This window comes from Dermacentor variabilis, chromosome 11 (genome assembly GCF_050947875.1).
Source record: "Dermacentor variabilis isolate Ectoservices chromosome 11, ASM5094787v1, whole genome shotgun sequence".
Taxonomy (NCBI): domain Eukaryota; kingdom Metazoa; phylum Arthropoda; class Arachnida; order Ixodida; family Ixodidae; genus Dermacentor; species Dermacentor variabilis.
The window spans coordinates 70,067,101-70,094,954 of record NC_134578.1 but is presented as its reverse complement, the minus strand read 5'-3'; the positions used below and the strand labels follow the sequence as shown (position 1 = coordinate 70,094,954).

At 44.2% G+C, this 27,854-nt stretch overlaps 1 protein-coding gene and 1 non-coding gene across 2 annotated transcripts in view; one reads left to right on the top strand and one right to left on the bottom strand.

The window, feature by feature from the left end:
- The first annotated feature begins 3,994 nt into the window (after positions 1 to 3,994).
- Positions 3,995 to 27,854, top strand: part of LOC142563123 (venom metalloproteinase antarease TserMP_A-like) — an 81,232-nt gene continuing 57,372 nt past the window's right edge. Inside the window, exons 1-5 of the mRNA XM_075673666.1 lie at positions 3,995 to 4,023; positions 9,567 to 9,727; positions 18,165 to 18,257; positions 19,882 to 20,005; positions 20,978 to 21,034. Coding sequence (XP_075529781.1) covers positions 9,641 to 9,727; positions 18,165 to 18,257; positions 19,882 to 20,005; positions 20,978 to 21,034 — 361 coding nt within the window. The 5' untranslated portion in view covers positions 3,995 to 4,023; positions 9,567 to 9,640. The remainder of the gene's footprint in view (positions 4,024 to 9,566; positions 9,728 to 18,164; positions 18,258 to 19,881; positions 20,006 to 20,977; positions 21,035 to 27,854) is intronic.
- Positions 8,211 to 8,286, bottom strand: TRNAT-CGU (transfer RNA threonine (anticodon CGU)). Its single transcript has one exon. It is a non-coding gene; the product is annotated as a tRNA-Thr (tRNA).

The following is a 27,854-nucleotide window of genomic DNA, read 5'->3' as shown; positions in this document are numbered from 1 at the left end:
TGCCTGATGACCTACGAAGAATTTAGATGGCGTAAGGTACATGTTGAATGTTATACGGTGAAGGCTGCGCGTCATCGCAGCCGCTGCATAGATCCACGTTCAACGAAAGCTGCGATTGGACAGGAACAGGCCCCAATGCAGGTTGAAATCTTCAGAGCCGGAAAAGGGCAGTGTAATGTCACCAATGGATATAAACAGTCGTCTATGAGCAGCTTTCCTGTGTGCTAGCAGATGCTCAAGATGTCATGTATTCGGAGAACTAAATCGCTGCTTGAAATTAAACGACGCACCTATTGGCATTCTTCAGAAAGTTTCTCCATGTGTCATCGAGATCACTACCGCGACGTAGATGGGCCTCTATTTCTTAGACTCTTTAAAGCACGTCTGACGTATCACTGTGTCTTTTTCTGGCTCTTCATTATTAAGGTTTGCGCGGGTAAGTATGGCACTTTTTATACTACAATGTAATCGCCGTAGTGACTGCGTCACCGCGTCATTCTGCTGCATAATACCTCTGAAATGCGCTTGACAGTAATGCATCCGTATGGTTTTTATTGAGCCATTATCTTCCAGGACCGCGTCCCTCATAGCAGGTGCATTGCTTTGACACATTGAACCCAATTATTTGATTTGAAGCCAAGAGTGAACTATAGTGAATAGCTAGCAAGTTCATGAAGTACGAGACAGTTTTCTGAATCTGTTTATTGTACATAGGCTCTGGGACCGTAAGCAAAACAGCAATTGCATTGAATTTGTTTTCGGTTAGCTACGGGATGACAAGTTTTAAGCATTCTGGAATTTTTCAAAATTGCTTGTGGCAGATGTCATAGACCTTGAGCTGAGATATTCGAAAATGTGAAAACTACTAGCACGAGAGGTTGAAACACATGCTCATCTATTTAACGAAAATGCTGTTTAACTTCCCAAATATTTCTTTGAGGTCGCACATTGCAATCTACGAATTGGTGCTGGTGAGATTACAAGACGCATACACTTGAAATATATCTCCAATGGCAGCAGCTGCAAGATAATACTTCCCGTAAGGTGGGAAGATATAAATAGCTATTCCAGTTACCTTTGAGCTTCAAAGTATAAAAATGCGTTTTGTTCAAAAAGTAAGTTGGACAACAGTGCATTTTTATCGTCAGCCGATGGCGCATATTTTCAGGAGGGTGTAATTATATATTTTATTTCGAAATAGATATGCGTTGCAAGCTCAACGGGTCCAATTCGTAACTTGCAATATGTGCTGCAAAGTAATTCATTAAGAAGGTAATCACAAGTTTTTACCTAATTGAATGTATATTTTAATTTCTAATGCTAGATATGGCCGCCTTCCTCAATAATCCAGCTCAAGGACTACCATTATTTCATCCGCAGCGGGCAATTTTTAAAAATTTCATAAAACATAGAAATTATCACTAGTAAAAAGGAAATGTCAATTTCATGAGAAAGTAAGCCGCCAGGTATACTCCCTCTTTATGCAAAGACACTGGCTTTTGCCGCACTAGAGCATTCATAGATCATGGTGCGTACAAACCAGTTGTCACTCTGTAATAACTGCGGATAAAGCGGTACGCGTTAGACAGGTCGGTACCGCTTAGCCGATGCTCCCTGCAACAATAAAAACTAATTGTCTATTGCCCATTTGCCTAATGCGATGGTGTAATACTGGCGCGTTGCTGCGAGCCATTTGGAATTTCTGCTTCAATAATGTCAAAAATATGAGTGTTATTTCCCAGATTTTGGGATCAGCACTGACTATTGCACCCAGATATGCTACGTAAACAGGAAGCACAACTCCTGAAAAAGCGTGCATATGGGATTTTCTAGAAAATAAGTCATTTTGTATAAATATTTCTTAGTTTCCCGCTGCCATAGCTTGAGAACATGAATTAGGTATAGAAGCATATAAGGTATATCTTATATGCATATATCTTGATACGGTAGAACCCGGAATGCAAAAAGAGTTAGGTATGATGGCAACGCTCATAAAGCAGTGTTACTAGCAAACGCAATGTTTTGGAACACAAAATGAATAAATTTATCCGAAATTGAATTCATCAGGTGAAAGGGAAAGCACTGTACATGGTAATGTATAGAAAAGGTAATTTCGTCAGGTATAAAACATATTGCCATACCTAGTAGAAGTTATTGTTCAAGGTTATTCTCGTTGTAACTCGTCCAACTATTATGTGTTCTTCGTAAATGTTACGTGGGTAAAGCCTGCTTATTCATCAACAAACATTAAGCCAAATGTCGTCTACAGCAGTATAAAGGGCGCAACAAAGGGTGGTCAATGCAATACTAAACTGCTCAGATATGTTTGGACAGCCTGAAGCAGTTAAAGAAACCTCCTAGTCATTTTGCAATCAGTAAGTTAACTTGGTGTCAATGATTGTTAGCGCTCGAAGCGTTGCCAATACAGTGGGTGATAACGTTTGCGGCAGTGCAACAGGTGCATTTGATATGCTTATTCACCAGCTGCGCAATTAAAGACAGATTTCACTAGTACATAATAAAAACAAGACATAAAGCTACGCACGTTATAGAGTACCAAAAAAAATGTTCATTCTCCACTTCGTAGTTTGGCGCTGTTGGAGCGCAGCTCCTAAAGCTGGAACCGCATGGCGCGTTTTCCGCTCACGAGAACGCGACGCGCGGCGAACGCCCGCGACACCGTTGACGCCATATAGTTTCTCACTATAACACATAAAGGGAAATCTGGCGCCAGGGTCTATGGGAGTTTCTTAAGAGGGCACCGTGCCGTCATGGGAAAGACGGCATATGTGTCTGCGAGGCGTCAGCACCCCCCATGAGCACGTCGGTTGCGGCGCGTTTGGATGGTGTTCCCCAAGCTATTCCGTCAAGATGCAAGGAAAGGTACACCAGCGCCTCCTCTATTTTTTTAAGGCGAGTGCAATCTAGAATAATTACTAGAGGGAACTCTGGCGCCAGTGTCTACGGGAGCTGCAATGAGAGCGGTTTTACTAGTATGGGTATTAAAATCTATTTGCCTAAACATCGTCCTTTAGGCTTCATACGGCTTTGTGATTTTGAAAGCTCGTCCTCTTCGACAATGTACTGCGTAATAAATAACTAAATAAACGTTAATAATATTGTCCGACGGTAGGATTCGAGCACAGGAACTGTAGCAGAGAAGCCTCATATTGAAACCATTAGGCCACGCACGCATGTATCGATAAACGAATGAAACGCCCTTATGAATTTATCGTGGGCATGCCAGTGCCTTGAGACGCTTGGCGCGTTTCGATTTGGCCACCTGGACAAGCTCATTCGTTGCAGCTAATAGCAATTGTACATGTTCGCGGCGTCATCTGCACTTCGAAGAGTGTAGATTGTGCTGACATTTACGACAATAAGATTTATATAACGTAATATACAAAGGTACAAGAACGTCGGAATCCATAAGCACGAAGATCAGACAAATCCATGTACTTCCCATCATGTCTTGTGCTCTCGAATGGGAGCAAGGGCACAGACTCCTTGTCAGGCAACCACTTGCCTTTTGGTCTGCGCCCTAGGCAACTGTACCACGTTGTCTGAATAAACTCTTTGAATTTGAATTTGAATTCCCATGGTGGCACAACGACTGCAGCGCCAGAGTTTCCTCTAGTAATTATTGTATAAAACTTTATGCCTATGAGAGCCGTTGGTGCGCCTTAGTTTAATGACTTGCCGCGACGCGACGCTACCAAGATGGTACGACCATAGAGTTTCCGAATAAGTACCCTAGAGGGAAATGTGGCGCTAGTGTCTACGGGGGTTCTCCTCAGCGTTGCCTCCACCTACATGGCAATCATGGGAAGTATAGACTTCGGATTGACTTCTATCTTTAGAGTAGTGGCGTTTGCTTGTGGCGGAGTTTTCGAAGCTATATGCAAATATTATCCCGTCAAATATAATCTTAATTCTGCAGTATCATGTATAATGCACAACACATAACATAAAGTTTGTATGACTTTGAGATTGAAGCACGATTTATCACCAGGGCACATCAGGGTATGAATTCTTCTGCGATTATGTTCCCGATTTAGCGCCAGAGAATAATACAATATTTATTTTTAGAACAGCAATAACAACCGTGCATGTACAGGGTCCCGAATATTTGGCTGCGCGTGTTCAAAAAACGATTTTGCACTCACCGCTTTACTGTTCTTCCTCAAATTTTGCAGAACTATCGCATTTTGGCTTCGACTTCGTTTAGCACGATTAGTCTAGCATTTCTAGCGATTAGCACTTAGCACGATTAGTCGCTGTTTTCTTAGACAAAAATGAGAAACGGTTTTCGGTCTTGGGAAAAACGGCGTCTGAAAAGCTGGCCCTGGCACAGACTTGTCTCCACCTGCCGTCATCTGCAGAAAGCAGCGTTTCAGGAAGGGCTGCCCCTCGTTTCCCGCTCCTGGAACAGGCGACTGCTCTTCTTAAAGCGCTGCTTTCTCCATACAACGACAGCTGATGACACAATTTTACGCTTGCACCGTCGTGGCAGCAGCTTGCATCCCCATAAGCGCAAGCAAATTTCTAGCTTTTTTTTTCGAAACCAGGGTGTTAACTGTGCCAAGGGTTATACTAAACGATGTCCACGCCAAACTTCGATTTTTCTGCAAAATTTAAGCAAAACAGTGAAGCGGTCAGCGCTAAATGTTTGCTAAACACGCGCAGCGAAATTTAGGAACCTTGTACATATATATATATATATATATATATATATATATAATCAAGTATTTATGGAAATAAAAAAAATTGTAGTGGGAGAAAGTTTTGCGCCTTTGAGAGGAATGCTACAAATGTCGTCTGCTACGACTCCTGCTCGCTGTGAACGCGAGACGTTTCTCGCAGATGACCGGCACTTGCGAACTCTCTCGCTTTTTTGAAAGAATACGTCAGCTGTCACGATTGCTGAACGTCTTTAAGTGCTTTTAAGCACATCTGCTGTAGTGCTAGCTAGGACGCTTGTGGCCTCCTACGAGTATGCTTCATTATGTTTTATATTTAAACTGACCTTCCGCTTCTGAAGCCTGCGCCAGCAGCTGTAATGGCGTGGCTTGTAAGAGTTGAGGTCGGGCATGAAATAAGTGGTAGCTGGCCCATGCCGTCGTCCAACTCATCCATGCTGAGGACGCTGTTGAAGGGAGGGACTTGTTCTCATCGAGAACGAGAAATATGGGTATTATGTACAATATTTACAAGAACACAGGGAATATATTTCATCAGGCTAGCAATACTGAAAAGTGAAGCACATCGAGCAGCCGAAAGCGGCTGCCTAAAAACTCTCTGTCCTCCCTAGATTCCTAGGTGAGGGAAAAACTGCGGTTCAACCTTCGTCCAATGAGAGCGTTCGAAGTCACGCCTTTGAGGGGGAGGGTTCACACACTGACTTCCGCACTTTGGTTTCACTGAACACAACGAGATGATGGGGTCCTCGTAGACAGGGGTTGATACGCCTGACCCAAACAGGTGCCTCTTGATTCCAGAGCTGACCCAGCAGTTAGCCGCCGCGTCTGTCAATTGACTGTGATGATTTCTGGGGCCTGGGACAAAGCACCGCAAAACCCTTTTCCAGGAGTTCTCTTGCCCCAAGTAGACCGTGAAGGCGACGGCGAGTCAACTAACAATATGCGGTCCGCCGAACGTGGCTAGCCTCGCTGGCACCGCTTGGCTGTCCAAGGAGGCGCATTGTTGGCTTCCCAAAGCGACTTGTGCAAGTGGGCCGGGAAGGGTTCGAAGGTCACTTCTCCGAAGGGCGCCACCCACGCAGCTCAAGATAAACAACTGCAGTGGGCTGGGAAACGTTTGCAGGTCAGCATCCCTGCAGGCTGATCGTAACAGCTCCTTCATGGCCCGGAAAATCTCGACTGGCCAGTGCTGATAACCGCTGGCCGGAAGAGAATGGCTGGTGGCAAGGGCGGGATGACTTGGCTTGCAGCGACCAGCTGTGAAATGATGACACCGCCCCAAAACATACAACAATGTCAGGCAACTGCAAACGGAACCCCGCAACTCGGCTTTGCGCTGAGATGACGTATCTTGAATCTCACTTTAGACCAGCCAGGCTTCAAAGAAAACATAAGTGCAGAAACAACAAATGCTGCATTTCACTATGCCAATTTTTTGAAGGAATTTCGTGGTGACAAAATGAGCAATCATGAATGGAGCCCTGCTAAATGAGTGGAGATCTTCTTGGCTTAACCAAATTAACAATAACACCAAAATTTAGGTGGGATCCCTAAACGCGCAATTCAAATTAGCGTGCTCAAACGATCCGCATTGCTTTTCAACTTTCGCTTATCTCTAAGGGAGAAGTACTCTTGGAGAGTGAGGCTCCACCGGAGCAAGGAGCCATTTTTGTGTGGAATTTGATTGAGCCACGTCAGAGGACAGGGGTCAGTCTCGAAGATGAACCTCGCTCCCTACAAGTAACAAGATAACTTCTGGGCACCCCAAACTAAACTAGCAGATTCCTTCTCTGAAGCGCTGTAGGCTTCCTCTCTTACACTTAGTTAACGGCTGGAATAGAGGCTAGGATGTTCGTCATTATCATCGCCGTCACCTACCTAATTAAATATCACGCCCATATTCCTGTCACTTGCGTCGCACTAAACTGTGAATTCCTTTGTGTAGCCTGGCACGCGAAGCACAGGACGAGAAAGCAATGGCGTTTTCAAACCTTGGAAAGCGTTTTATTTGTCCTTATCCCAGTGCACGCTATCTTGTGCTCCCTTTCGGCGGGCGTTGACCGCCGAAAATCTGGACCAAACCGGCACTCAGAAACACTGGAAATTCTCAAACAGCATAGAGGATGTTTATGTGAAAGCTCAAAACAAGCGATGCATGTTGCGTAATACTATTAACTACGAAAACAAAAAAAAAATGAATTACGCAATGGTGCTCCAGCGGACGTACTGACACGTGATCCAGCTTTAAACGCCAGGCACTCGTGTAGGAGGTGCCATAACATTTTCACACCCCCAATAACCAAATTAATTTTTGAAATACCTTGTTGCCGCGTATTACAGTTATGCGCCTTGTTCGTTGCCAGAGGGGCCCAGTTGTCTCATCGCGAGGATACGAGACATGTCTTTCACCTAGCCATATTCAGTGTCAGCAAGATATATTTACTTTCGGTTAAATTTCTCGCTACACATAATAATCAGCCTGCTACAGCTTCAGTGAAAAGATGGTCTCTCAGTCATCGTGAATGACTCTTTGTCGAATTAGCCGCCTCAATCCTATGTTGCCTTACCTTCTACCACAGCAAAACGTTTTCCTCCGCCGTCTAAACCGACGTTTTGAAATCCTTAGTATTCCTTCGTGTTATTGTAACAGACAATCACGTACTTACTCTATCCGGACGTCATCAAGTTTAGCCATTTTATTAACTGCTAGAAAATGAGATGTCGTCACCCGACCTTTTCAAAGTGTGCCTAACCTATTCCATTTCCTGGGAGCTGCAAGATGGTGGCATTTCTCAAGTTTATTAGTTATCCGACAAAAACCAGCCAATATGTTGATACAAAGGAAATTGTACGTGCAGAGTGTGCTTTCTATTTCAAAAATATTAACAAGCTGCCTCTAACTGCGTAGTAATTGGCCGTAAGCTTAGTGCTGGGCACAGGCGCTGTACCCAATTGAGTGTCACCGGATATTCACTCATCATGATGTGTGCCCATTTATCTCGATTGCCTACGTATAAGTAATCCTCAAAGCTACACTACGACTTGTTGTGGCCAAGTCTGTTATTGTGTTTTCTAAGCCATCTTTAACGTTGGTGACGCAACTGCTTTCAATAGTATAACTACTTTTATCGCATCATGTTTATGGCGCAGTTATTCAGAGGGGTAAGGAGATGCTCACAACAATTAACCGCTTACTCGCAGAATAGTGATACCGCCTATATTCAAAAGAATGTAACAAACCCCCTTGTCTTTCTTTTACTTTTCTTGTTTACGGCAATGGTGAGCACCACAAAGCATAATATTTTGTTTTTGCGGCGCCTTGACTACCAATATACAAGGTATGAACGAGCATAAATGGTTTAACCGAAGGGCGCCGATTTGTATTAATCATATCATGAGAAGGCCAACAAACAAAGACACCACGGGCAACACAAGGGAAATTACTTGTGTCTAATATTTGAAATAAAGCCATGACAAGTTATTGGCAATGAAAGTGGATGAGAAACAAATCGCCGCAGGTGGGAACGATTGATCCCACGTCTTCGCATTACGCGTGCGATGCTCTAACCGGTTGAGCTACCGCGGCGTCGTTTTCCCATCCACTTTCTTGGGTAGTCTAGGTTTTACTACTAAAGCTAACGTTGGGACTGTTAGCGAGCGCCACCACTCCCAAACACTGGCAACAGGTGTGGAACATCCTTTCTGCCGCAGGCGTCACGAGTGTGTGATCCTTTTTTGGTGAAGGAAATTGGTCAATAAACCCGCACATGCTACCTGAAGGCTTATGAATAAACATTCATTACACAACGAAGGTCCCGATTTCGGCAACATTATTGCCTTCAGGTAGCCTATGTGGGCGCATTGGCCGGTTGCCTTCAACCAGAAAGATCACGTACTCGTGACGCCTGCGGCACAAAGGATGTTCCACATCCGTCGTTAAGGTTTGTGAGTGGTGGTGCTGGCTAACACTCCGAGATATAGATCTAGTAGTAAAACATAAATCCCCAAGAAAGTGGAATGCAAAACACCGCCGCCGTAGCTCAATTGGTAAGAGCATCACACGCGTAATGCGAAGACGTGGCATCGTTTCCCACATGGGGCAAGTTGTTTCTCCCTCCACTTTTATTGCTATTATTTTTCATTTCTTTAATTGAATTATTAAGTACAAGTAATTTACCGTATGTTGTCTTCGATGTCTTTGTTTGTTGACTTCTCCTGATAAGATTAGTATACAAGACATGTCCTATTACAATACGGAACTTTGAGTGATATGTTCAACACAGTTTCGCGAAAAAAAAACCATAAATAATTTCTGCACTCGGAAAGAATATTTTTTGTGATACTCTTATAGCTGAGCCCAGAAATCATAATCATGCGACGCTCATCCCTTGATTATTTTAAATGTAAAGTCCGTAAATTGCATTATTGCACTGGTGTGCAAAAAAAAGGGAGCGCGAACTTTACAGCGACAGAAAAAAGGGATGATGACACGTGGTCGAGATGACAATCCTCACCCAGTAGATTATTCTTTTCTATTAATGTACATTTACTGGACACCTTGCGAGCGCGAAATATAACTGTCAATTAACATAACTCAATACTAAATCCAAATATGTGCGTATAATTCGAGACATCCCTACCCAATATTCTCAAAGTAAAGCATTGACACTCTGTTAATTTTACTGTACTCATGCGACTCTTCCTCAAAAACTACGGCCCAAAACATGCCTCTACAACGCTAATAAACAATGTACTAATTAGTTCGGCATAAGCGCACTGCAATAGATTCTGCGTACCATGATTACAGCGCATGTTAAAAAAAACAGTGTGGGATGACAATATAGCATATTGCATTTGTTGTTGCAGGCATTGTCGTGTACCCAAAGCTTTTGGAAAGCAGGACAGATGATGGCCGCCTCATCTTACATGTCCACGATAATATGGTCCTCACTCTGGAAAAGAGCTCTGTACTGGGAAAGCATTTACACTTCATGACTTCGTCTCTTCAAGATTCCCATACATCTATAGTAAGGACACCAAAGCCATTTAAACATCGTGCTACAAGCCCTTTACAATACTTACTTTAGGGCAAAGTGATTTTTAGAAAAAGTAAACCTAGATGTTTTTCAAAGAATGTTTTGTGAATACTGCAAAGTGAGAGTAAGCTTGCTGACAGCCATATATCCTCGGTGTGAAGTATAACTTTTATCAACGTAGTGGCACATAGGAGGCAAGAAAAACTCGAATTATTGTATTCAGTACACATATATTGGTTTTGAGAGTACTGTAAAGAGAAACTTAACGTAGCCAGAAAAGTGTAATAAACCATTTAAACAATCCGAGGACATCAAAGCACTTATTGGTTTTGAGTCCGAGAGCATTAATGTCCAGCTTAATGCCGCTGAGTGGTCCTTCGAGTTGTGAACCCCTTGCGGGCCAGCGAAGCGCTGACACGCATGACGCGTTTTGATTTGACCTTACCGAGGCGCAGTTATAACCAATGGGTGCATTGTTATAATGCGCGCAAAGAGCTTGCGTGGTCAAGGCACGCGCGGATAGCGCAGGATTCAGAGAGCGAGAGCGAAGGCGACGTGGAGTTTTATCTGGAGTTGTATCTGGAGATCAATTTTTTTTTCATTTGTGAAAGAAGCCGCAGATCTTTGTCGCTCATTCAGAAAATTAATGACATCTAGGTGTGCACAGTCGCTCTGTAGCAAGCACACACCACATAACCCCTGTTGCAGCATACATTACCCGCATCGCCGTTGAAGGACTCACACACACCGTCGAGAGAGAGAAAAGGATGCATAGAAAGGCAGGGAAGGTAACCAGAGGCAGTTCCGGTTGGCTACCCTGCACGGGGGGAAGGGTGAAGGGGGATAAACAGAGAAAGAGAGGGGAAGGGGGCGATAAAGAGAAATAGAGAAAAGCACGAACAAACCGCGTACGCTACAGAGCAGTAGGGGGTGGAGTTTTTACAGTCTATATAGTGTAGCCCCGCAGACCGCAGGAACCTTAATAACGCGAGTAGGGCCTTCAGTGTGGATGTTCGGTGGGAGTACTGACCTAAAGCTTTGAGGTCTGATAGTGGAAGATTGTCCAATTGATCAAGTACTCTGCACAGCACTTGTCTCTGTTCTGTCTTCCTGCTAATACAACATCTTCTTGAGGTGGAACTTCCTCTGCGATTACAAGGCAGTTATTGACTGTTCGCGCACCGAATTTGAATTTTCGTTGCTTCCGATGCCCAATTACATGCCAATGATTCCAGCCACAAATTGTTCATTACTGAGGACACTATGATACCTCGGCAGTCATCTGTGATTGCGGCTGCCTGCCAGGATTTTTTACAAATACCACTGTCTTTTTTACACCATTGCGTACTTTTGTTCATCGACGATGTTTCTCTTTCTTTCTTTGTCATCCCTGTCATCTTTGGCTTCAGTCATATGCTCGTCGCCGATGTTAATGCTTCGGTCCTCACTTTGGGTTGCGGTGAGTGCCTTTAGGCATTGAGCCAATCGGCTCGGTGACCATCTTCGACACACCTCTTGATGGTACCCGCACATTGGCTTGTTGCCCTACTTGCTCCCTGTATATGCCGGACGTAATCAACAGTTCTATGGACAGCACAACCTTCCCCGCTCTTTAACATGTTTCGAAAGTATTCTTCTACATTCGATTGGGAAGAAACAACTTTGGGCCGCACATCGACGGTGTATATCGACATCGACACTGGCGCCTGCGCTCCGCTACGTGAAGATCATAATGGTCGGCGCCTGGTGCGTGCGGAAGCCCTGGGCCGATATTATGGATCGAAACCGGGCACTCATTACGTGGGCGCCTCCGGCCCCCACCATGGGGGATGGTTCACGGCCGTAGTAGTCCACCAGTCCAAAACAGTTATCGGGTTTACACTTCGTGCCCGCGACAAAACTCATGCGGAGGAGGTCGCGATTTCATTGGCTGCTACCCACTGAGCACGTGCTGGTGGGCGAGTTGGTTATGCATGATTAAAATAAAGGCGCCAAATAAAACAATGGACGAAGGAAGGAGACACGAGACAACCACGTAGGCCTCGTAGGCTACGTGGTTGTCTCGTGTCTCCTTCCTTCGTCCGTTGTTTTATTTGACGCCTTCGTAGTAATCATGGTACCCACTCTGATTCCAAAACAATTAACTCCGACTCGCGAGGGGCCTGTCGGAACGTCGAGCAAGGCTGGGCTCCATACGTAACCTACCGTCTACTTCAAAGTTGCACCTACACCGGGGACCCCGTTCACCGGAACATAGTATGGGCTCCTGCTCATATGGGTCCCGAGGGGAATGAGGCAGCCGATGCCATCGCCCGCGCTTTCTCTCTCTCCGGGCTTCTTTCCTAAACCCCCTAGATCAGGATCTAGAATTCAATCCCGGGTATTCTTTTAAAGAAATTGTCTTTCATTATCAATCTGGCCATAGCCTTTACCCTCACCCAAGTAAAGTACTGTCTAATACGGAGGAGTGGCTTCTACTCCGTCTCTATACGAACACTGCTGTGCCCAGCTGCACTCAAACATTTTGATCCCTCTTTCACGGGCAGTTTTCCGCTCGGTGGGGAGAAGTCCTCGGACATGCACCACATGGTGTGGTCCTGCCCATCTAACCCAGCTGTTGCTCCTCCCCCCAACCCCACTCGGGAGGACAGGGAGACGACCCTGCTCGGCTGCTATGACCTGCAGGCGCAAAGGGCCTTGGTCGAGTGCGACCGGGCAGCGGCCGACACCACTGGGGTCCCGTACTATAGTGATCCCACATAGTTTATTAAGGGCCAGGCCCTTGAGAACTGGCTCATGCATACCTCCATGTGCTTCTCTTCTGAGAGCAATACAAATTTTTCACCTCCAGCACATCCGCTGCGCCAGCGGCCTTATCGAGTATCACCCACAGAGTGCCGGGTTATTGAAGACCAAGTCAGTGATATGCTTCAGCGATGAGTTGAACCTTCTAGCAGCGCCTCGGCGTTCCCTACAGTACCAGTGAAGAAAAAGATGGATGCATCCGGTTTTGCGTGGGCTACCGCCGTCTTAATAGGATGAGGCGTAGAGACGTGTATCCTTTACTGCGCATCGTCGACGCTCTCACTTATTTGCAGGGCACGTAGTACCTTTTCTCATTTGACTAACATTCCGGCTACTGGCGAGTGCCCGGGGCTTCGGCCGATCACTCAAAAACGGCTTTTGCAATGCCACATGGTTTGTATTAACTTAACGCTGGGCCGTTCGGGCTGATTACTGAATCTGATTACTTTGTCACAGAACAGGAGCTCTTAGTTCTCATTTCGATCCTTGGAAAATTTCGACCATACTTGTACGGCCGTTACTTCGATGTTGTTACCACCCACCACACCTTATGTTGATTGTTGACAGTGAAATACCCATTAGGGGTATTTTGCCCACTGGTCCCTCCGATTACCGTACTTCGACATGTACATTGTCTATCGGTCTGGCCTTAAACCCACCGACGCGAATGGGCCTCTAAGACTACCGCTCCCATGTTCCAAGATCTAAGGTACAGTCTCGTGAAGTTCACCAAAGAGTCGGACGCGCTCCTGCGAAGTCTCATTTTTGAATAACAAATTCTGGCTGTCCAGCACGCCCGCGTTTTGGCCGGCAGGATTGACTTGACGGTCCCATCGTGGGATTAGTCGAGTGCGCGTTTTAGCCCGTTTTGCTGGACCCAATAAGAGTTTATTCAATCAATCATTCACTCACTCACAGTCTCGTGATTTCCGGAACACCGAAACGCGGAAGAAAAACAGGTCGCATACAATAGACATCCCCGCCATGTTCAACCTTCGCAGGTGCGCAACAATGGGGCAAAGTTAGACCGATGTGCTCAATGTCATTTACCGCAAGCTTCCGTGGAAGTTAGGAGGGTCCTTCGTCGTAATGTACCGCTTCGTTGAGAACACGTGACGAGTCCGGAGGCCTCATAAATTAAGCGTGCACTGGGATACGATAGAACTACTAATTTCATCGTGCCAGTGTCCCGCCTCATCGTAATGGTGCGTCCCCCCCACACACACATGCACGCACGCGCACACATGCACACGCACACGCACATATACACACACATACACACACACACGCACACGCACTCGGGTGTGTACATACTACATACTCGTACATGTACTAGTATATATAAAGGGAGATAGGATCCAGTAGCTAAACAGGCACTTGTAGGTTGAGGACATATGCACGAAACAAACAATGCTTTACTTCCTACGTTTGGGCCGGCGTCTGGCCTTCGTCAGGGGCCCCGGTATAAACGTGAGAAATGAAGGACCGTATTTTTCCTACGGGCGTCCTTAACCTACAAATGTAAATATATATATATATATATATATATATATATATATATATATATATATATATATATATATATATATATATGTGTGTGTGTGTGTGTGTGTGTGTGTGTGTGTGTGTGTGTGTGTGTGTGTGTGTGTGTGTGTGTGTGTGTGTGTGTGTGTGTGTGTGTGTGTGTGTGTGTGTGTGTGGGCGTATTGTCACGGGGTAGTGACAGTAAAGAAAGCAGCAAAACTGAATAGCGAAAGCAGTGTTTTATTGGGCGAATATGTGGCCTCAAAAACAGCCTACACTCAAAGCACAACGAAAGCGGCGAACACAGTCGGCGATTGTCGAAAAATTTTATCAGTGGGTCAAGCGCGTCGGCTTTTGTATACATGAGCTATCGAACGTACCAGAGTAATCGCTGGTGCCCGCCTGTCTGCCAATAAGTTCTACACCAATAAGTTCCACCGAACAATAAGTTCGGTGGAAACAGACAGCGCATAAAAGTGTTGATAACATTTTAGAAACTTCCAATACATGCAGGCGTGTCCTGTGCTGAGCGGTAACTCTTGTTGGACGTGTAAACGCGGTAACCCGATAAAAAGTACAGGTGTCAACAAATATGTATATATAGGCAGAGACCGAGATAAAAACCAGCTCCTGCCAATCTCTGGTGCCCGTCACCATCGTTGGCCCCTTGCGTCAAGCGTCTGTTGTAATGGAACAGTACATATTTCGAAAATTTGCTTATCGTGTTTTTATAACATGTACATGTATTATGTATGATTAATTGTTCCTAAATCTGAGCATTACAAGATTTTGCATGTGTGCATTTGCTTAAGAGACCTGTATTCCTATAGCTATTAAAAGGTATGTATTTTAGAGAAATCATTGTCTTAATGCAAAAGAAATCAGCACGGCTTCGTAAATTTCTGTAGTTAAAGGCCGTGCACAAAATAGACGAAGTACCGCTCATATCGAACAAACTGCAGATACAGAAGCACGAACAATAAGCCTGACAAATTAAGTACACGTGGAAACTAAGCAATTACATTGGAGATTTCAACGGCTCTGTATTGCCTTACGAAGTATTTGCGTATAGAACGGTCACACTTGTTCTGTCAAGCCCATAGATTAGAAATATTTTAATGGCAAGAGAGTCAAGATATGCGGAATATAAACCAGCGCCCCTAATGCCACAAACTCAAAACGTGGAGTTTTTATTGTGAGGTAGCATTTCTCTTGAAGAAAGAAAGAAAGGAATAATCATAGAGGTGACTATTACTTTATGTCTGGAGAAATTAGTCCTCGCTTATTCACACATTCAGTCTGCACCTCGGGACAGAAAATGTGTTCCCAATTGGGTCGAGTGCCTCTACAACGAACACATCGACAAATATGCCCTGTATACCGTAGGTTTCCACCAGGTCGGGCTGAATTCTCACGTTTCGCATTCTGAAAGAAAGAAAGAGCGACGAAGTTATGAGATCCTAACGCCTCTGTTGTTACATTCCTGTCCTCAGTATCCTCTACAATGCAACTGTGAACGCTGATCCCCGAGGTTCACATAGGTGCATAATTGGTCGAGAGTGCAACAAATACTGCGCGCGAAAAAAAAAAACTCCGCCGTAGCTGCGGTAGCTGGCTGTGCCATCGCATTAGGTAACGAGCAGCATTAGCATTCTAGAAACATCGACCTATATAGGAGGCGCTACGCGCAGATTTAGTAGGATGAAGAGTGAAGGAAAGAAAATAGCGCCTTGTTTCGCTATCCACCTCCGGTATATCTATAGTCAAAGTATTCTTTGGCGTAGGCAACATACCTTGTAGTAGGTAAGTAGTTTTTTTTTACCCTTCTTTTCGGGACTCCACAATAAATTATTTGTCAAATAGTCGCAATTAAAATGGTTGCCCAGCGCAACAAGGCATTCGTATAAGAGCAACTCGCATAATATAGAGAGAGATTACGCATCGAGCACAGGATAGGTCCGCCTTAGGGTCCGGATAAGATTGCAACGGAACCGTCTGTAATGTGGCTTCACTACAATACCATGCATGAGGCGCTATGCCTCCGCCGTTGCCCTAATTCAATCGATGTTGAATAGGCGACTGCAAAGTGATATGGAGTCTTATTGTGCTTGTGACCTGCACAATGTTAAATAAGTCTCGTTTTTCCAAAAGTGCTTAGCCTGGCCTATCGCGAGTGGCATGACGCGGAAAACCAAATGATTTTGGACGTCACAACCGCTTTTTTTTAATACCCTTCTTTTCGGGACTCCACAATAAATTATTTGTCAAATAGTCGCAATTAAAATGGTTGCCCAGCGCAACAAGGCATTCGTATAAGAGCAACTCGCATAATATAGAGAGAGATTACGCATCGAGCACAGGATAGGTCCGCCTTAGGGTCCGGATAAGATTGCAACGGAACCGTCTGTAATGTGGCTTCACTACAATACCATGCATGAGGCGCTATGCCTCCGCCGTTGCCCTAATTCAATCGATGTTGAATAGGCGACTGCAAAGTGATATGGAGTCTTATTGTGCTTGTGACCTGCACAATGTTAAATAAGTCTCGTTTTTCCAAAAGTGCTTAGCCTGGCCTATCGCGAGTGGCATGACGCGGAACACCAAATGATTTTGGACGTCACAACCGCTTTTTTTTAATGTTGCTTGAGTCTTATATACTAATTTTAACATATAGATGGAAAAGCTTTTTTCAAATTTTCGGAAGAGAAAAAGAAGATGATTTGTGAGACCACTGATATATTGACTTCAATGTTCTAGGCTAATAACACTATTCAAAACTTCTGCCATGTTATGTTGGGCGAATTGACATCACATCTCGGTACTACCCAATAGTTACGGGGCATAAGTGGTGAAATTGATGAAATTACTGTCAATCTCTTGTTCAGAAAAATATTAGGATGCTGGTTCAACTTCAGAAAACGCTACTTGTGTTTTAACGCGGCTCTAACAAAGCTACTTGTGTATTTCTTTTTCCGCAATATGAAGAACTATGTTCTCTTTCCACGCGCATAAGGTACTGTAAATCTTTCTTGACTAAGCGGGGATTTAAATTAAATTATGGGGTTTTACGTGCCAAAAGCACGATCTGATTATGAGGCACGACGTGGTGGGGGACACCGGAAATTTGGGTCACCTGTGGTTCTTTAACGTGCGCCTAAATTTAAGTACATGGGTGTTTATCGCATTTCGCCCCTATCGGTATGCCACCGCCGTGGCCGGCATTGGATCCCGCGACGTCGTGCTTAGCAGCCCAACACCATAGCCACTAAGCAACCACAGCGGGTAGGGAATTTTCAGTAACAAAGTAAATTTTGGGCCGCGTCTTTGTTGAGCGGCCAGCTCATCTCTGAATTGCCTAAGTACTGCTGGTGAGGCTATGCTAGATGGATCCATCATTAAGGCTAATGTATTTCGATGTCGCCAACTTGGTACGTACAAACAATATTCATGCTTGTCGATCAACAATCTCACTAAACTCCTTACCTCTGTCGCATTTCCTTAAGCCAGGAGACATATTTGTGCTCAAGACAATCAAGCCAGCATAGTGCATTGCCATTTCATCCATATAAAATTTAGGTGTTCATGGGGCTTCCTTTTAGGCATATTTGTTTCACAGTTGTTTACCTAGAGTGGAAGAATGCCCTGAAATAACTCAAGCGCAATATATTAACCACGGGCAACACATACTGATCGAAATTTCAAAGAAGCCAATTTCCTCCACACTGACTCATAGGCTCCCAGTGTATCATGTATAAAAATTATTCGCTTTTTTGAACACAACGCAATCTAATGCTGTCATGCGATCATGGAGGCTACCAAGTGCAGAATCATGTCCTCAGCGACCTTTCTTTTGACTTGATGTTTTATAATTAGGCTGCCCCTCTAACGTTTCTGGAAGGAGAAAGGAATGACTAACTATTTTTTGTTGCTTTTTTAATCATGATGCTTCATGATTGCTTTAATGTTTCAGTACGGTCTTTGAACACATGATATAAACTTGTACACACCAATAATACTGTTGAATTTCGTCTAGCAGCATCTGCCAGAAATATATTTCTGCTATGAAGTAGAGCTCTACCTAAATGCGTTTTCTTACCAGCTAAACGGGGAAGAACTGCAAAGAAACTTGTATCATGATATCACGCATACGTCGTCTCTGATCGTTGACAGTGCAGGAGGCCGTCTACAAGTGGTAAGATCCGCAAAGTGAATTCCGGCTTTGCATTCTGTAGCCTCATGCGGATATTTTTATTATGCAAGCATCTCCAGAATTTCTCTTTGTATCTCGTGATGAAATTGACACTATTACATGTAGATTCACGTTAGATATTGAGCATCAAGCACACTTCAAAATTAAGTTGTGTAAATGACCCATTCAGGCGTTATCTTTTCCGCTTGTGTGCGCTTTGTCATTCGTTCATTGGTTATCAGTTTATCAATATTGGCTTAAGGATAGGTTATCACAGAATTTTTACAAAACTGTGGACTCAGTTTAGTAGCTTTGACTCTATTTTACAAATATGACCATGCCTTGCGGATACATGCGTATACGTTCAAATAGGCGCCACCAATTTGATGTTTTGGAAGCAGGTAATGTTCGGAAATATTACTTTCGTTTTGCTGGCGACATTTTTCCCCTTTAATGTTTAGGCGTAGCTTCTGATTAATGTTTCACCGCTATACCCATTTTGTTAAATCTAACTCTTCGGCGAAAATTTTCCGTTCATGGAGCTCTTTGTTTCTACAGCAAGAACACCGAGAATGAACGCTGGGTCCGCGAGATTTCATCTGTACATCCCAGTCAAATAAAACAGTTGCAGATACAAAATTGGGGTTGGTATTTGGAGTGAGTAATATAGCGAATGTTTTACGGTTACAATATTGTGGGGATTTACGAATTCGTAGTCCTTGTTTGATTTCTCCAAATTGCTGCTTTCAATGCCATGCAAAACGGACTACGGCGGTGACCTCGTTATGCGCTATATACCTGCACTATAGATAGGCCTGCATTACGGTGCGCCAATCTAATGAAAAAAAATGCCTCCTCCCGTACTCCTGGGGTGCAGAGGCTGCGTTGCTCGATTTTTATTGCGATGAGAAATACACCGACGTACAGTGCGTATTCACGTAGCCGGCGCCATCGCCGGCGTCGTATTATCCCGCTGACGGCGCAAGTACGGCTCGTGCGCCAAAGATTAGAGCGAGAGGCACAGAATGCATTTGAACACAAAAAAAAACAGAGAAGAAAAACCAGACGCACCGATAACGCTTGGTCGACGAGCGATCGACAAATGAAATTGTGTCGACACTCGCCACTCTTTCATATAGCATACAGGGGACGTATTCTCGGACGATCATTTTCGGCAGTACTATACCGCCTTAGCGTGACGTAGGGCTAAGCCAGTCAGTCAGGTCATCCAGTTTTGTTCAACCAGCCAGTAAGTGCGCAGTGAAAGTGATATGGCCGAAGGCGACCATCCGAACACACGTACCTAGGTTGAATAATTTGTAACGCTTGGGGTGTTATATAATACTAGTGCCTTGTTTCGGTTTGCTTAATTTGTGTACGCAACTTGTAGAAATATTCGCTGAACATGTGCTTTGGCGCGGGCTTAGCCCAATAGGCTGTATGTTGCCCGCCGGCCGGATACTTACTTATTAGGTGATGCTTTGTATACCCTACACTAGGCAGAGGGGAAGAAGATAGTCGCAAATTATAACACAAGTTTGATACTTTGGTCATGTTCCCATGATTTGCCTTTGTGGCCAAGTTTAATGCAAAAATTTATCCTTTTTTACACTGTTCGACATTTCAGCGCGGAATTCTCGCTCACAAGTTTAGAATCGCTCCAGTTGTAGTGTCGAGCCGATCCAGTACTGAAGGCAATGAACACGTGTTCGTCGAAATCCTGGGAGATTCAGAACCAACCGACGACAAAAGTAAGCCCTCAATTCTTGTTATAGGCCGTCTGAATGCGGTGGATATTGATCCATATTGTTAAAACCATTTAGTTGCCGTCAAGAAGCTAAAGAATAAAACACCCAGCTTTTTGCTGTTTCCGAAGCCAGCAATAAAGCAGAATATGAAAAGTCTATCCCGCAGTACCATGTAGTTATTTCCACAGAAATGCTGGTATATAAACTGTCGTACTATTTCTCTCAATGCATTGCAGTTCGCTCGTTTGATATGGCACCGTTCTCGTTAACAGCGTTCGGCCATGGAGTTGATTAAACGAACTCTAAAGAAGAAACAGAACGTGTTCATAGGACCCGTTGACAGAGTTTAGAAAAAGCAAGGCTGCTACCATGCTACATCAATGATGTTAACAGTCATATTATGAGGATAATGACCAACGAAAAAGAGTGGTCTCTCAGACATGGTGATGTCGCGTGGTGCAATCGGGGCAGAGTTGAATGAACGACGGTTTATTTCACATTGAACATGGAGGAGGGTGAGAAAAAAAAAGCCGTAAGGAGATGGCTTGCAAAAACTCTAAACCTCCTGACAACACAGCGCAGCGAGAGGTCTTGACAGGTCGAGAAAATAACAAACACTGAGCATGAGACATTACTATTATGTCGTTTCTAACTTGTTCCTAACCTGTATGTCACCCTCTGTAAGCAAGAATACAGACACGACGAAATAAATAACAATTGCTTTATGTATACAATTGTTTATTTATAAGCCTTTTGAAAGCAAGTTCAAATCCCTGCGAAAGCCACCCATGACTTAGGCGGACATTAAGGTCACCAGGCGAGTGAGCGCTTAACAAATACTACTATTGTAAATGATCTTACCACATGCCTATCGAAATCAGTAGCCCCGTTCTTAATAGAGCGGGTGCGTAGACGACGCTACTTGAAAAGAAAAGAGCTAAGGCTCTTAAGTAGTTTTATACTTTTTACTTCTAGGTAGCAGTGATGATACGGAAGAGACCGAGCCCTTGTACTGCGAGCCTATAGATCTTGGTAAGCAAAATTCGTCTTTTTCAATTGTATCTCTAGAGAAAAAAAGAACCTAGGTAACGTTCATTGTTAAATCTACAACTGGTTGGCGACATCAATCTTTGAGTGACCCTTTTTTATTGCGGTGCGAAATGCAACAATGCCCACGTATTTTGCATTAGTTCCGAGTTAGAGAACCCCAGGTGGCCAACATAATCCGGACTCTCCCCACTACGGCGTGCTCGGTAATCATATCGGGGTTTTGGCCCGTAAAAATCATTTCATGCTGCAGTCAGCTTTGCATCTAAAGAGAAACGTAAAGAATTAGAGGCCATTGCAGAAAAACATTGTGTTTAGTCTTGAGAATGCGTTATAGCAGACATTGCATACACTCCAAGAAAGAATGGAGATTAATGGAGTTTTATGGTGCAAGGGCCAGGGAAGGCCGAAGAACGGCAGATAATTGCATGATGTAGTCTATGGTGTGGTCATTGTGAAAGGGTATATGTGACGGGGCTGTAAACTGGCCTGCGAACATTGGCTATAAAGTGCGTAGAATTGACACTTAAGCATAATTATGTCAATGATATATAGGGCGTACAATGATATGTTTGACGAAAGTAAAATATATGCTACGAAGAATTGGTATATTAAATTGTGTCACTGTCAATAGCCCTACTGACCCATCAGAGTCTTTCTAAAGTAAGGGCCTGGAGGTGTGCGCTGTACCATAGAATCAGCGGCTTCTCAAGAGAGGCCACGCTATGACGTCTTTGGGCGGAGGGCATGTAGTAAGCGGATTTAATTAAAAAAATCTAAAAACTGATTTTGTTTTGAAGAATGGTTCGTTACCGAGAAACATTCCCAGATACAGATGGATACGTTTTATGTAAGCTAAAGCAATGCCATGTTTTTTTTCAACGTCTGTTTCCCGGTCCCCAAGACAGGCACAATATGTAAAAAAAGAGCATTTCTCAAAATTATTTTTTAACAGGTTGGTAAAGCCCAAGAATAGTAGCATCTTACCGGGCTGGAAAAAAGGATTAAAGATAGGTACAGCGTCAAAATTAACTGCGGCTTTTATTTGAAATATAGAACTAATAACAAAATGGATGTGCTTTCAAAAGGGCAACTTGCCAGCCGTGGGAGCCGAACTCATATATGCCGCTCTATCGGCGCCTCCAAGATAGCACAAGGCCAGGGCACTTCAATTCATGACATCATGCAAACTTGCTCGACTGGCATAGAATATAATGGGAGTGCTTCCGAGTAAACCACTGTGATTTAGGCGTCACCGCTTTCGTCACGCCGGACTTGATGGTGGAAATTTAAGCCTTTGTTGCAAGTCTAAGGCCCGTATTCACAAACGGAACTTACCCTTAACTTATGACTTAAGTAGCCGGTCGATGCTTAACGGGTTTCATAGACAAATATTGTACTTAAAGTAAACTTTAATCGAAACTTGAGTGCCGGAAATTAAAGTACGCTCATTGGCAACCTTAAGTACGACTTTCGCTACTCTCGCCTAGCAAGCAAGATGGCCGCCTGCTACAGCAGCCTCGACGACTTTGCCGATTTCGCCGGACGTGTGCGCACTATTACGGAGGATGAGGCATACCGATACATGTCGCCATTACGGCCACGGCTTAAGGATCGACAGAATCCCATGAAAGTACACAACGACGTGGAAACCGCCGTGGTTGCTCAGTGGCTATGGTGTTGGGCTGCTGAGCACGAGGTCGCGGGATCGAATCCCGGCCACGGCGGCCGCATTTCGATGGGGGCGAAATGCGAAAACACCCGTGTGCTTAGATTTAGGTGCACGTTAAAGAACCCCAGGTGGTCAAAATTTCCGGAGTCCTCCACTACGGCGTGCCTCATAATCAGAAAGTGGTTTTGGCACGTAAAACCCCAAATATTATTATTATTATTATTATTACAACGACGTGGAATTATCGTGACGGTACCAGTTTTCCAAGCAAGCGGTGCTACGGCTGTTGGAAATGCTGCCACTGGTCCCCAAAGACAACGAACGCGGTCACCCCGTGCCGCCGCTGGTCCAGCTTCTAATCGCGCTGCGATTCTACGGCGCCGGAACATTTCAGGTTGTCACGGGGAACCTCGTTACTGTCTCGCAAGCAACTGTGTCTCGAATCATTTCACGAATGTCAAGAATTATTGCCGAGACTTTGTTCCCGTAGCTCGTGAAGTTGCCAAATGCTAATGATTTGGCATCCGTAATGGAGGAGTTCTACACTATCGCACGCTTTCCTGCTGTGTGCGCGTGCATTGACTGCACTCATCAGAAGTACCGGAGGAGATGACGCGGACGTTTTTCGCTGTCGAAAGGCTGCGATGGCGCGAAACAAACTCAAGGAGCACAACGTGTTCTTCTTCGGAAAAGTTTGTTTTCCTTTTTTCCATCGTCCGCGCGGGTTGAAAACACGCAACGCACACACACTCTCTGCGCAAGAACACCGCAAGTTTTCAGCAGCAAAACAAAAAGAATGTCGGGACGGTCACACTCAGAACCGCAGTGGCTGCGAGAACCAACGTGAACTTGTGGCCAGACGAGTTTGATTAAAGCGCTAAAACCAAACCGTTCTTTGTATTTCACTCAAAAGAATGCGCGAGCAAGCACTGCAACAGTTATATCCTATTTACTCTGCTGCAAAAATTATTTTTTTTTGCGATTGAACCTATCGTACACGCACAATATTTACGTATCCTTGACACCAGATGATATACTTGACACGAAAAGTGTTACTTTCGAAAGTGATACTTAAGTGTCGTTTTTGAAGTACTCGCCTAAAACTTTCCAAACACTTGTACTTTTCCCGAACTTATTGACGCCCTGCTTAAGTTCTGTTTCTGAATACGGGCCTAAGGAGACTAAGAAGAGTGCACATGCCTGTTATCTGGTAGGCGTTGGCTCTACCAACTCAGCTATGGCGGCGGTCATCTCTTGCTCTACTCTTTTGCACATTTGTGTATCTGTACAACATGTGACCTTAGGATTACTAGCGAGTGCTTCTAATGCCAAATATGGTGCGCATGTGCTGCCTGTTATTCTTACACTACATCAGTTTGTTTATAAAAGAACATTTCTCATGTTTAAAATTTGACTTAAAAAGGTAATAATTTATCGATCGAGCTTCGTGCATGGCTTTTCGAACGAAGAAAACAGACCCGGTTGGAAACCTCTATATGGGCTTTACTAATCGTTTGTGCTTTTATGAAAAAGTTTACTAAGAAGGTCTACAATTATCAGCCACGTGGTAACAATGTAACCATAGTCTGTTCTAATTTAAATACCCAGCGTCCTTGATAATTTCAGTATCACAAAGCAGATAATCCAGAGTAGGATGGAAATTGCAAGTAAGCTCAAGAGGAAACAAATATATGCCTAGTTACTTCAATTTATCAAAAACATTAGCAAAATAATTTCGCGGGCTAGTCATGATGTCGGGAGAGCAATGTTAACAGGAAGCGATCGGAAAATTTCAACTGTGCATTGCGTCTAGTTGTGCCGATAAAACGAATGACACATAAAGATAATCACAACTATATGTTGAGCACGAGATGCATCCGCCTAATCAAGGTGGAGGGCTCTAGACCGTCAGATATTTAGGTTTTGGCCATTGCTTCTTCCAAATCACTCGATAGCGCTCGGATAAATCAAAAGGGAGCTCTTTCGTTTGATGGGCGAAGTCCCGACAGCGATATCAAGCGTTAGCGTTGCACTTGGACCTTATTATGTGGTGCCGCTACTCTGGGATTCAAAAGAGGGCTGTTTACTCTGAAGTCCATTATTTCCTTATCGAGTTCTAGCGAATGCCGTGTTCAATTTGTATTTCTTCTTTTTTCATGTACAATTCAATAACGTGTGTTGATCTTTAGTGTGGTTTTCGCCTTAAATTTACCACGTAATTCCAACCTACAACAGACTCTAAGGTAGAGCAGTCCTGAGGATTAATTTGTGGTTGTAATGAAAAATGATTTGCCCATTACTTGGCCAACCACCATAATGGATATTAGTAACGACTATGATGGCCAACAACAACGACCCTACTTATTGACTATTTCTTGGGCAATCCCCTATGGGGGTTACGATCCTCAAATTGCTTTGGCAACAACAGCTCCTCGAGTGGTGTTCGAAGTATACACGGGTGCGACATGTTGGCCTGATGCAGCACGCATGTCAACTGCTGCTGGACGGAAGGAACAGTGCTCTAGAAAAACCCCACCAGAAAACACCTCGTATTTCTTACACCATTCTCTCCGCAATGGAGATTTTGCGGAGAACCCCGGTCTTTCAGGCACACAGTAAAGGGATCCAGGAAGGCACCACTAAATCCTCTGAATACTTATCACACGAACGAGTTTTGGGAGAAAGCCTTGGCCGGCTAGGACCTTGATGACCAGCAATGGTTGAGTACGAGGGCCCGCGACCCGGTACAAGCTCAAGGCTTGCATACTGAAAGGAGGACGCCTCTTCATAGCTGCATTTGCATATTAAAAATATTTATTCTTTCTCTCTCTCTCTTTGCGTCAATATATCGTAAAATAAAAAGACCTATCGAGCTGCATGCAAAATTCGCATTAGAGATTATAGTAATCGTCGGACACAATTTTTTTATAGTCCGCTTAATGATTTTTTACTCAGATCAATGATGCAACATTTTCAATATTCACTTAAGGGCGAAGTGCGTTTCTTTACGTTGTAAAGGGGCTTCATAATCGACCGATCCAATTTTTTTGTGGCAACTTACATTTCCTGTGGTGATTTTTGGTCACGGTTTAAACAAAGTCCGCGAAATATGAAACTAATCCACTTGACTGCGCTCATGCGCTATCGTATTGCAACGCTCGCAATGGTGTTTCAACCCTATCTCTTATCAGGCACGACGGCGCTTGCTTTTCCTGGGCTATCGTCAAAGATGCTGACGCACTGTGAAATCGATGCCTAGAGCCGCAGACGCTCAATTAGACACGGTCCACGAGCCCGGTTGAGAGCCCTACGATATGATAGCGCATGAGCGCAGTCAAGTCACCAGAATGTGTGGTGAGACGATGGCACTAAAAAGACCATGATTTATAGCGATAGAGTCCAGCACGCTGTTTGGCACTTAAGTAGGAAATATAATTTTAAATTGGCAAAGAAAGTCACAAAGACCAGTAAGTGGCGAGATACGGCTATGAAATCTTGATACTTGGAAGGCAGTTCGAAACTGAACAGAGATCAGCACGCGATCGCCCGAACAATGAGATGTGACACGTCCTCGAATCAACTACGGTTTTCAAATGCTACATCACTGCTTACCCTGCCTGTGAAACACAGTCATGCGCCATAATATCGATGTCACTTTCTGCCCTGTTTTGCGTTTGTATGATTTTTTCAGCGAAATTCGATCATGACCAAATTTTCTGTTTCATGCTGCTTTTTCCAATTTGCTGCTTTTATTTCTTATGTGAAAACTACGGATTGCTGGATCCTTTGTAGTGTTTCTTCTTATACTACAATTTTCTTTTTCCTGGCACAAGCTGATGCCAACATTGTATTGTATTGGAATGTACTGTTTGTGCTGTCGGTCTTGAATCGGTGCCTGTGTCTACCGCTGATGCCCTCAGACAGGGTTTTGAAGCCCGTCAAGTTGTTTTGTGCAGCTTTTTCCTTAAATCCACCACATATTATACCTTTATAGAAAATAAAGCCAATCCAAATTGAAATTCCAATTCTGTTTCATATTTCGTAGGTTTTACTTAAAACCCCAAACGACAATAACAAATCACAACGCACTATGTACGTTGCCACAAGCCATTGGATCGGCCGCTCAACAACGCAATGAAACGCAATTGGCCCTAAAGTGAATATTAAAAATTTTGCTCAATTCCTCTAGGTTAGCTAACCAATTAGGCGGAATAAAAATGCCCTCAGGAGCGCCACATGACGGCAAACTACAAGCGTTGGTTTCATTCAGCTTTGCTTAACCACTTATTTAACGAGAGTGACAACTCGCCAGAAAGTGTTGTGAGACGTCCCATCGCCCCATCGAAATGCGGCCGCCGTGGCCGGGATAGGATCCCGCGACTTCGTGCTCAGCAGGCCAACACTATAGCTACTGAGCAACCACGGCGGGTGATCTAAATTCTGAGCACGCGTGTGAGCAAAAATTATTTGTTCCAGCTAACTCAGTTCTACGAGAGACGACATCGGAAATCAGTAGCGCACGCTTGGCTACAACAACACGAACCACATATCACGTGTAAAAGCGTCGTTTCGTTTTCGATGAGCTTGGTAACGTTTTGACTAGTCAAATACCAAAGCAGTCGGACAGGAAACCGCAAAAACACGTGGCTGGTATTGCAGAAAGACTTTAACACTTTGGAAAACGTGAATCGTAGGAACATTGACTCGATAAACTAAATAATACTTTCTCACACCTACGGCCGCACTTGTCGTCTGCCTGCCACTAAGGCCGGCCTATAATCGCTACCGCGCTCGCCTATCACAGTTTTCAGCATGCTTCCAGCGAAAAATTTTATACTCACTGCAGATAAAATTTTGATAAAAAATGTTACACGGCGTTTTCTGCGTTACAACATCATGATTAGGCGCTCTGGCCGGCAAGCTTTCCATTGCACAAAACAATGCTGGTTCCATGAAAATTGGTTGTCAGTCCCTTTAAAATCCATGGTTCAGGTCACGTGAAACATCCTGTGTTTATTCTGAACATGACGGCTAGAGATCATCATCCTATTCATGTCCATTCCAGGACGAAGGCCTCTCCCTGCGATCTCCAGTTGCCCCTGTCCTGCGCTAACCGATTCCAACTAGCACCCG